This window comes from Marmota marmota, unplaced genomic scaffold, assembly GCF_001458135.2.
Source record: "Marmota marmota marmota unplaced genomic scaffold, marMar, whole genome shotgun sequence".
In the NCBI taxonomy this organism is placed as follows: domain Eukaryota; kingdom Metazoa; phylum Chordata; class Mammalia; order Rodentia; family Sciuridae; genus Marmota; species Marmota marmota.
Window position 1 is genome coordinate 30,652,728 of NW_025999853.1, and position 12,017 is coordinate 30,664,744.

The 12,017-nt window shown below is 32.0% G+C and overlaps 1 protein-coding gene across 1 annotated transcript in view; it reads right to left on the reverse strand.

The window, feature by feature from the left end:
• Positions 1-12,017, reverse strand: part of Nav3 (neuron navigator 3) — a 339,372-nt gene that overhangs the window by 208,948 nt on the left and 118,407 nt on the right. Inside the window, exons 4-5 of the mRNA XM_048808249.1 lie at positions 11,438-11,510; positions 8,571-8,754 (exon numbers count right to left, since the gene is read on the reverse strand). Of these exons, the coding sequence (XP_048664206.1) occupies positions 8,571-8,754; positions 11,438-11,510 (257 nt within the window). The remainder of the gene's footprint in view (positions 1-8,570; positions 8,755-11,437; positions 11,511-12,017) is intronic.

A 12,017-nucleotide genomic window follows, 5' to 3' on the forward strand; every position in this document is an offset into this window, starting at 1 on the left:
TACTTTATTTTTCCATTGTTTGTCACCCATTACTAGAAAGGGAGCTTCAAGAGAACAAAGATTTTAAAAATCTATTTCATCCTCTACCCTATTTCCAGTGCCCATCAGATTATTTGGAGCATCCTAAGGGTTTAAAGAATATTTTTAAATGAGTGAATGAAGAGTGATAGATGGAGAACTGTGAATCAAAATATAATGACCAAAACAGATAAATAAGAACAATTCTAGAAGTATTTTATTCACTTATGTGAGAGTAACTACTAAAGATAATACTTAAAACCCAATAAAATATATTTAAAAAGTAATACTTAAAATAATTAAAGGGGTTATCTGTGTATAGTTAGATGGCTTGGAAAGGAGTAAGCATTATTAATAGGTTATTACTTTTAATTATGAGGATATTATTGTGAATTATTTTAATATATTAAATAAATTTAGAGTGGAATGCACATGTGTGATTAGAAAATGTGACAAAAGAGGTAACAGTGATGACATCAGCAATGTTTCTAATGTGGGTCAATGTATTTTATTATACATTGCCGCAGTCTGGCTGGGCACAAACCACGAGCCACTGAAGCAGGCACAAACTTTATTTTTGAACTCCATAAAAACACTTCACACACACTCCCAGGGAATTCTCCCAAATGCCATGTGGCTCCTCCAGGAACCAGCCACTGGAAATATCTCCTCCGGAAATCCCTCCTCCTGAACTTCCCCAACCAATGGGAACTCTCCAGGAATCCCAGGGAATCCCCAGGAGAACTCCAAAGTAGCCTGAGAACTCCAAAGTAGCAGCTAAGGCGGATAGTAATACCTCGCCTGTCAACCAATACTACTGGCAAAATGCCAGGGGCCATTTGACTCGGCTGTGGCTCTCAGCAATATATGTGACATGTTCTTTAAGTGGGAGAAGGAAAGTTGAAAACAGCTAGTTTGTTTATTAGATATTAAGTGGTATGCTAATTAGGCATTTTACCCATAAATCCAACACCCTCATGGGGCAGTTATCACCATTCTAGTATTTCAGGTAAGGAGACCAGAATTTGAGCAGATTAACTCCACCTGTCCAGTACCACTCCACTGGGAATAGACAGGTAGGATTTAAACACAGTTTGCCAGACTCTTTATGACAAAAACTATACAAATGTGTCTTTATCTACAAAAACATAATTACTCAGGGTTCTCAAGCTGTCTAGATAATGAAATAAAAGCATAGAACTGAATCAAAGTATGTATGTGTTTGTTGTATTCTCAGAATCATGCTCACATTTTTAAAAATTTTTTATTTGTTTTAATTAGTTACATATAATAGTAGAATGCATTTATGCACTTTGACATATTGTATGTAGATGGGATAAAATTTCTCATTTTTCTGAGTGTACATGTTGCAGAATCATATTGGTCATATTGTCACATATATACATACATTAATGATATCTGTTACATTCTACTATTTTTCCTATCCCCCATCCCCTCTACTCCCCTCCCATCACACACATTTTTGATTAAACACCCCACTCTTGATTTTCAAATTCCATCAAAGAAGAAACTCTTTCTCTTCAATCATACCTATGACTGAAAAAAATCCTGCTTTTGTTGTGTTAAGATTCATAAATGTCCCTTTTCCTTTTTCTGTTTTGTTTAAAGCTTAATTGATTCAATGACTTTTAAAAGAACACACTATAGGCCACAACACAGAACTGAGTCAAGCAACTAATTGAAGCCAGGTTCACGAAGGCTTAAATTACCAGAGCCTTCCTGTCATCTTAAATTAAACTTCCTTATATACTTTTCAAGATTTATAACCCCAGGCTGAAAAGCTGTAAACCGTCCCAGTTTTAGAGTGAATCTCCCAGAAGGAAATGATGTTTCCTGGAAAAGAACCCCTGGAAGGCAAATGTCCTCAATGGGAAGAAGGCTCCAAGAGCAATGTGTGTGGCAGGGGTCACGAGAACCTTAGGAAGGGGCTGGGAAGGGAACGGTCACTCAGAGAACATGTATCCAGGGATTTTGCAATTAAACTTGTGAGTCCTACAGGAGGAAGTTCATCTCACACAGAAAGTGAACATACTTTTCATTTGCTCTTAGAAAATGAAAAGTAGAAAGGCAGATGACTTTCTGTAGACATTATAATTTTTTTTAGATGTTGATGGGCTTTATTTTATTCATGTATTTATATGCGGTGCTAAGAATCAAACCCAATGCCTCACAAATGCTAGGCAAGTGCTCCACCACTGAGCCACAACCCCAGCCCCTATAATTTCTGAAACTCCTAAAAGAACTATTTTTAATTTAGAAAGACTCACTGTGATCCCTGCTTTTGTCACTTCTATCATCTAAGTGATTTCTTACTTCCATTTTCCATTCTACAGTTTCCTTTGTTTTAATTCTATAAAGCATAAACTAAAACATTTCTTCATGTGATTTAATACTACCACTTGTGAATTGATAAAAGTGGCCAACTCTTTGATAACAGGATGAAAGGTAATTTAATAATCTCAACCAAAATTAAGCTAAAGGGCCTGCATTGTAAGAAAAATCATACACACACACACACACACACTCTCTCTCTCTCTCTCTTTTTTTTTTTTTAGGTTTTTGCAAATAAATGCTCATGTTTTCTATGTGCTAGCATCATAATACTTTATATTTAACTAATTAGTACCTAGGAAAAATAAATTTTCATCTTATAACTATTTTCACTATGGTGTATTCCTAGATATTCTTAGCAGAATCATACATTCATTTACCAGGTACTGTCTGCTGGTTTCATGTGCCAAGTATTGTATATAGTGTTACTGAAATTTAACTTTTTTCCTTTCCTCTTTTGTCAAAATGGTATAGATGAAAAAGTATTATCAGTAGAAATGCCCAAGACATATTTCTTGATGGAAATAATTCTTCTGAGTTTGAAAATTATAGGATTCTTTTTACCATGTATTATAGAACAACAAAGAGGGTTTCTTCCATCTCCTAATTAATGATAATAGAAAATAACCATGATTCCAACACTTATAGAAAAATTTTTTGGACTTCATTAAAACATTTCTCATATTTACCCTCCTGAAGAGTGAAATTTTAACTTACCCTTTTTCAAAAAAATAAAAAGAAAAGCTAGAACTATAGAATAAGCTGGATTTTTAATATTAAATAAATAAAAGTAATATTTTGTATTATACTAAGGTGTTTAAATTTCATCCATTTGAAGTTTGTCCAAAGAACACCAAATTTAAATTAAATCTAATTTAATTATTAAATAGACTGAAATTTTTGAGAACTTATTTATTTGTTTAATAAATCTTGACCACTCCAAATATAACCAAATATGTTCCTCAGAAGAATTTAGCAAATTTAGAATCTGAGACCCAGTTTTATTTAAATATACATTCTGTATTTAATTAGATATTTTAATGCAAGTAGATATTTAAGTCAAATGATAAAGCTGATCAGTGTTCAAGATATCCAATTTTCTTCATTTATCATTAATTCAAACCACATAATTCAAATCATGTGGCTTTAAAAAGTATTTTTCCTTTTGCAACTTTAAATTATATTGACAAGATATGGGCAATTCTTCATAATAATATTGTTTACTAACAAACTGAACATCTTAAGAGATGATACTTTTATGTCAGATTAGTTATAGTATCAGTATGTTTTTACTAGTCTGTAATAAAAATTGAAAAGAAGTTGAAAGTATGTCCTACCACCTGTCAATTAGATGTGTCATTTTTTAAGATGTATCAGTTTTCTTAATCAGTGCATCTAAGCAAAGCATGACAAAAAAAGAAATTATAAACATTAAGTGGCTTTAAGTTGGCAGTGACATTATGCTGCCAAGCACTTCACTCACATCACTTATTTATTTTTCACCATACCCAAAATGCTAACCATCTTGGTACTCTACACCAAACAGAAGTCACATTCAATATTGGAGGCAGCCACATTTCAGAGTGACTACCACATGTAACAATCAGAAACAAAGGGAACCTAATGTTTACATTAAATAGACAAATGACCTAAGAATGATATTATATGGGATAAATTAGGATAGCAGCAAAGAGTTCAGTGTGTGTTGGCAATCTCAGATGGTCCCACTGTAAACTATATTGAAACTAACAGGTGGTCAATATCATGAGTACCCTCAAATCAAAAACATATCCAGTGATCTTTACTAATTTTATAAATACTTATAGGTTTAATTTTTAATGTCTTCAAATTTTACTTATAATTATTTTTATGGTTATTTTTTATATATTTTTTCAATTGACACAAAATATTTGTGCATATTTGTGGGGGTATAGTGTGACTTTCAATAAATGTAAATAATGTGTAATGATCAGATAGGAGTAATTGGCATTAATCATTTCTTTTCGCTGGAAACATTCAAAATCCTTTCTATTAGCTATTTGGAAATAGTTAATTAATTGCTGTTAACTATAGTTAACCTATATAAAACGTTATATAGGTGTTATAAAACGTTAGAAGTTACACCTCTTATCAAGCTCCACTCCTGTTCTGATTAACCACCCTCTCTTCATCTCCATCTCCCCCCACAACTTTCTCTGTCCCTAGTAACAACTATTCTATTCTCTGTTTTTAGCTTTCATAAATAAGTGAGACTATCTGGCATTTGTCTTTCTGTGTCTGTATAACTATATATCTCATAAAGCTTTCCTACTTTACATTAGAAGCAGCAATAACACAGATTCATAGATCTTACATTAATTCATTTGATATTTAATTATCAAGAACCTATTAAGTGTAAGAGTCTATGCTAATCTTTGGACTACAGCAGTAGCCAAAACAGAAAACTCCTGGTGTCCTTACAGGGCTTCCATTCTAGAAAAGGGGGGCAGTGGAGGTAGTGAACAAGGAATATAAAAATTAAGTAAATCTTAAGTAGAGAGTAATTAGAACTACAGAAAAAGAGAAAGTACAGTAACATCCAATGTGGAGTGGGGATGAGCAGACTATAGCATTAAAAGTGAGGTTAAAGTAAGTGTGGTTGAGAAGGTAACATGTGAGCAATTAACTTAAAGGAGGTGAGAGGGTTAGCCAGAGGCATACTGGGGAATGGTGCTCTAGGCAGAGGAACTGGGTAGAGCAGGCTTTCTAAGATGGGAATAGGACTGCACCCTGAGAGACTATTTTCAGGATTTGTACCAGGAAATAACATGTGCCAGGCAAACTCAAAGTGTTTAATGTGTACATGTAACCCCCAAATAACCTTATGACATCAGTGTAATTGTAAATTCTTTTCTAACAAGTGAGAAACTTAAGCACAAAGAAGTTGAAAGATCATACCATTTTGAATTGATAGAATTAGGATCCAGTTCTCAGAGTCTGATTCCACAGGAGCACTGGATAGTTAGAGCTTTAGATGTGATTTGAACAGGCCACACATGTGCATTCATGCTCACAGGTCTGCAGACACACCCACACGCCCACAATGCTGTGTACACACTCAGTGGAAGAGAGCTGACAGGGGAGAGGAAGACAGTCTGCTGTCCACATTCTATTCCTCCTATTTCATGTTGGATATTTTTTTCTTTTGTAAATTTCACTTCTTAACCTTCAGATTGAAATGTTTATGTGAAAGATGTTTAAATTGTTTGAAAACAACTGGAGTTATTTTCAGAATACCAAAACTAAATTAAAAATTCTTATTGTGTAACATAAATATTATGGAGATATATACAATTTATTTTAAATAAAGAGAACAAAACCAAAGCGCTTTCACTGAAATGAAACAAAGTGCCCTAAGAAATTCTTATTAATCTACAGAAAAAATATGAGAACATTTTCCAAAAAAAATACAACAAGCTTTCATCTAAACTATTTACTTTGGAGAAATCAATACAAAGGCATCATAAATCATGATTTATGACTCATGCCTCCAGAAAATGAAGATAAATGTATCACTGAGATATTTTTCTGCATTAATCTCTTGGTTTTAACACAAAAATACTACATTTCTTTCCCATGCATATTATCACTATGAACTTTTGAAAAATTCTTTAATTATATTGTTACAGATAATTCTACATAAATTATAATTCTTGGACTAATTCAGTATACACCAAATATATATGAATGAGACTATATATTAATACCTGAAATATAACATTCTTCAAAATGTGTAATAAATTGTATAAAAACTGACTTTGAATTCCTTTATATCAGGGTCATGAGTACTGCATTCAGTAAAGTGAGCACCACACAAACGTATTAAATATCAGTTAAAAAGCAGCTTAATCCTATTTATTCGAAGAAAAATTATCCAAATGTTTAGTTCTACCTTAAAGTATATTGATGAAAAGAATACTTTTCATAAAATCTTGCAATAAAAACAAAATATCTTTCCCTAAAATAGTGTAAAGTCTGTAACTATAATATTTTAAAATATCCTACAATTTCATAATAGCCAGAGAGATAGGAAAAGAAACCTTTCCTCCAAATGGTCATAATTACCAGGAAATTTTGAACAAGAAAATCCGGACAAAAAAATTCTTTATGACAGATAAAGAAACAGTGAGGTAAAGTACCTCCCAATGATATTCCATAGTACTTCCAGCATCAACATGATTTGTAGAAAATTACTTATTTCTTCAGTTACTTTTCTTGCCTCTTATCCATTTGAATTGCTTAAACCAAACTCTGTGAAATATTATTTAGAGAACTTTTCAAAATTTAGGTATCTATACCAAAAACACACATATACATAGTAAATATGAAATGGTGTTTCCTGTTTTGTCTTCTTGATTATTGAGGTTCAAGGAACTTACATGAACAAGTTTTTAAAATTTGACTCTGGTACAACTTTTCTTGACATCACAGAAAGTCAAGACAAGACTGGAAGGCTATCTGAATTCCTGAACAATGATAACCATCTCCCAACACTCCAGGGACTTTATATTACATACTATGTTTGTGCTAAGAATATGATCATTTTTCATAGATTTAAAACTTACCAATTAATAAAAATTTCCCAAAGAGAATAAAACTTACATATGAATATAGAGAAAGAAATAGTACTTGATATAAAGTAGCAAACAAATTCTAATGAGAGCTGAGTGACAGGTTAAAAGGGAAGGTGATTTCTCAATGGTTGAAGAATTGCAATAAGTGTAAGGTGGTCTGTGCATTTTGGAATTTTAGTTTTGGGGTTGAAATTTATTACCAAAAACAAATTCAGGGTAAATGGAGTATTACTAGGTTTTATGCTTGGATTCTAAGATGAAAAAAACTTAAATGTTTACATGTTTCCACTATATGTATAATTTTTAAAGATGATGAAAAGCATCTTTACATCCTCTGTCCTTAATATTCATTCATATTTATGCAATAGTGTTAATTTTAACAATGTCCTAGCCATTGCTCATAAACAAATGCTCTGATTTGCATAAAATTGGTTAACTTACATTTCATTTTATGGTCATTTTTTTTTGATGTGTCCATTAGGTTAGGCTACAGTTCCATTTATTCTATCAGACAATAAAGTCTGTTGGGATATTCCATCAGACAATACAGGGTGTTGCTTTGAAGATATTTTGGGGATGTGATTAAAGTTCATAATCAGTTGACCTTAAGTAAAGAAGATTATCTTACATAACTGGAATGCTCTGGAGTCAATTTGGTGAAAGGTTCTAGAAGTTGAGCTGAAGCTTCCTTGAGAGAAGAAATTTTGCCTTGTGTTCAGCAGTTTCAGTTCATGACAAGAAAAATTTAACTAGCCCTTCCAGTTGGGTTGTCTGTCAGATTTCAAACTTATTTATCCAGTCCTGACAACAATGAACCCTAATTCTAAACAATAAATCTATTTAACTCTTATTGTTTTTTTTTTTCCTGATGAATACCGATTGATAAAATTCCAAAATTCCAAATTGAGGGGAAAAAAGTAAGATTAGTAAGTTGCAAAGATTTCTGAGCACCCCACCCTAGGCTGTGTTTACATGTGCCAAGAGACTCAAATCAGACAGATATACATGTTTGTTTATATAAATACCCATTGTCTGTCTCTCTCTCTGTCTCTCTCTTTCTCTCTCTCTCTCTCACACTCACACACACACACACACACACACACACACAAACACACACACATACTCTTAAATTAAAAACAGTAGGTTTCCACATGGTCAAATTCATATGTTTAACAGATCTGACATTTATGACAGATTTAATCAGTCAGAAGCATCAACAAAAGATAACTACGCAACAGGAGACCAGAACTCAGAGCACATTCTAAATAATAAAGTGATTTATAGAAGGAAGCAGCCATGCGACATTACTTACACCAAAGACATTTCACACAGTTTGATACAGAGCAACAATTATTTTAAGAAAACAAACAAAAATGTTTCTCCTAAAGGATAATAGATATTGCTTTTCCAACCAAAAAAAAAAAAAAGGAAAAGAGTGGTTTTAACTTTTATAATATTAGTCAAATATTTACATCACTCTAAAAACCTACATCAGTAAATTTTTGAAGTTGACAAAAAATAACTTAGAAAACTCAAGTTTATCTAGACAAGCTAATTTTCCCTGCATTCTCTGCTACCCTTCCTTACCTGGACTGCATATCTTGTTGGGTTTTGGCCTGATTGGCTTCCGACTGAGGCGAAGTGTGAGTGACTCTCTGCTGAAGTTCCACCAAGGACTGGTAGTACTGTTGTTGATGGTGTTGTTGCTGTTTGTAGCGAGACAAACTAAAAAACAGTCCTAGAATGGCTTTTAGGTTTCCATTTCTTATTTCTGTAGCAAATGGAAAACACAAAAAACAGTATCATATATTGAATATATTCTTTAACAAATGAAATTCTAGATGCAATCCTCTTAAACCAAATCTATGAAGACAGAACTATGACTTCATTGTCTTGGTCACAGTGTCAAAGGAATCTGGATTTCTGGGAACATGCTGACATTCCCAAGTAGCTAGGAATTTCAGGAAGAGAATGAAGGGATGAAGGAAGAGAGAACGAAACTCACCTAACAGAAATGCTGTTTTATCTGACCCTGAACTACAATTTTCCTAGAGTTAACTTCTTGGAAATGGATGTGCTTGCTCTCTTGTGCTAATCATTTGATTTAGTGCTCTGATTTCTTCACAAATAAATACACACAGCTGTTCCCAACATTGCAATGACTATGAACTAAAGAAAACAAACTACTTAAATTTTGTTTATCTTACATTTATAAATACTTATGGTGTGGGTATGCCTTAGTTGGATTTAGAGTAGCCAACATTCTTTCTAAATTACCCACTGATCAATTTATTTTACATATGTACATATGTCTATAACTTCCAAATTTACATATATAATTAACAAAAGACTATACTGTATCAATTTTAAAGTTCCAATCTTTCTATTTTAATTCATGTTATATATTATTAAATAATAAATATCAGCTTATGTCACACTAAATAACAAAAATGAATAAATATAAGTAGAAATCTAGTTCTAACATGAAGGGCAGATATTGAGTAATAACATTTTGAATAATGATTAAATTTACAAAGTCAGCTACAACATGAGCCTACTTTTTTCTTCTGCATTTATAATGTAACAATTAGAAAGAGAAGTAAGAAAGACTTCAAATAAAACTATATAACCTCTTATCATATTTTAAATAAAACTTGCTATCGTCAATAAAACACATCTACCTCCTTGGTCAAGAGTTTAGGAGCACTAACAGGCTTTTTGGGTTTCTTGATCTTCTGATTGTTTATTTGTTCACCCAAATGATGCAGTGGGAAGAGTCCTGTAAAATGTGCCACTGAACTGTTCTTTTACTCTCCAGTGCCCCCTCTGTTTCCATAATATAGAAAAGTTGTCTTCATCAATCTGAAGATATAGTGAGAAACTATTAATCTTACCCTATAAACCTCAATGATCTTGCTTGCAGAGTTTTTAAGAAAATTCATTGCTATTATGCATTTTTAATTCAGAACATCATTTTGGAGCATCATATAATTTTAAAAGACAAGTGGTAGTAACCTTATATTGATAAAGGTTATCATGTGAAAAGGCAGAGACATAAAATGAACATTGGCAGCATTTATAGCCTGCCTTTACCCACTTAGAAAGCAAAATATTTTCCTGGGAAATTTTATTCAATTATTATTCTAAGTAACAGAGTCACCAGTTAGGTTTACACCTAAGCTTACTGGCCATAAATCTATAGTTTAATTATGTAGCATAGCATATAAATATGAAAGAAACTTACAGGAAAATTAAATACAGAAGGGAAACTGAACAAAGTAACTAACTAGTAAATGTCCATTATTTCAGAAGCATACAACTTCTCTTATTCTAATGACAACAAAATTATAAAAACTTAAAATGGTCTAATATTTCTAATAATGCTGGCAAAAGCTTTTCAAAGCAAATTAATGGTAGTGAAAGCTGAACTATTAAAGTGTTTAGTAGTATCTAAATCATAACTTTAAATACATAAATCATATTCTAACTAAAAATTACTATTCTTGATGCAGGTTCCAAAAGGACTTGCTATTTCATAATCTCAACAACTGATTTTTACTAACAGCATTTGAATATTTTGCAAAGGTCTACTAAAACTTACCAAATTTTGTATTTTACTTAGTACTTTTATCATTAATAATTCAAATAGACAAAAAGCTTATAACACTTTAATACACCTGACACATAAGATTTAAAGTGACAAATGACTAGATGGAATAAATATTGATGAAGAATAAAATGACAGATGATGGAGGGAAGGAGATAGAAACATCATTTATTTTCAATTGTGGCAGTTTTTCTAATGTATGCTAACTTTTTACAAAATTTTGCCACTTCTATATGTGGAAGAAAAAGAGGCTCTAAAACAAAAAATAATCACAAGAGTAATTCAATCTCTTTCCACTTTGATATATTTCAATTTTTGTGATGATTTTTCAAATCTCTAATGATTTTTAAATGTTTACATATAATAGTGGTTAAAACTATTCCTATAATCATTTAAGACTCATGGTGACTTATTTAAACTTGAAAATGTTTGGCTATGACTACTAACTTGATTATACTATAGAAATGTTACTGATAAAATCATATTTGAGTTTTATTTACACTATTTTACCTGCATTTATGTCCATTTGTTACCCAACATGGATCTAGCCATCTATTCATCTACTTAGTAATCTAAAAATACTCAACATTAGTTATTACACATAGGCTGTGTTGATTCACCCCCATCCCATGAACACAGTCACAATAACAAAAGTTATTCTGGAAAACATTTAAGTGATTAAAATATATATTAATTACCATTATGTTCATATTTCTGTTATTTTGGAAATATATAAGTTTCCTTTAGCATGTGAAGGAGTTATATATTCCAAGATTATATTTCTTACATTACAAAAACTCTTAGATAACAATAATGCCACTTGTGACTACATAGTACTTTTCCTTACCTTCAGCAGAAAGACCTTGAACATTTACTCCTCTAGCTGCTAGAAAACTAAGGCAGACATCAACATTTTCAATCTGCAACATGAAAAGCAGTGAAAAAGGCAATTTAGAAGGTTGTTTTTGAATAAAAACATGAGTTAGAATGAAACCAGAAAGAAAGATAAAGAATGGATACTTTACATTCATTTCATTCTAGAGATCTCTTTACCAGAGTTTAACTAGAATTATTTTGGCTAATTACAGAGTGAATATAAAGCCTTCATTGTCCAGTTTGACGACTACAAACAATTCATAAGGGCCTGGTCAAGAATGGCATTTTGGTAGAGTAGCAACCCACCTACTTAACATAAAGCCAGATTTTGTGCTTTAATGAGTGTCAATGAAAAATCTCCAAATGGGATGAGATTGCCATATGTGTCTCAGAATGTTAGGACAGTAGTAACAGAGTTCAGCCAGTAATACTGTTAAGGATTCCAAAAGAATATTGAAAAATAGACAAGTGGAAAAACAGTTGTTAAAATGAAAGAAATGAGGCACATTTGCATTCTAAACCACAGAAAATCTTTATTTCAGAACTTGTAT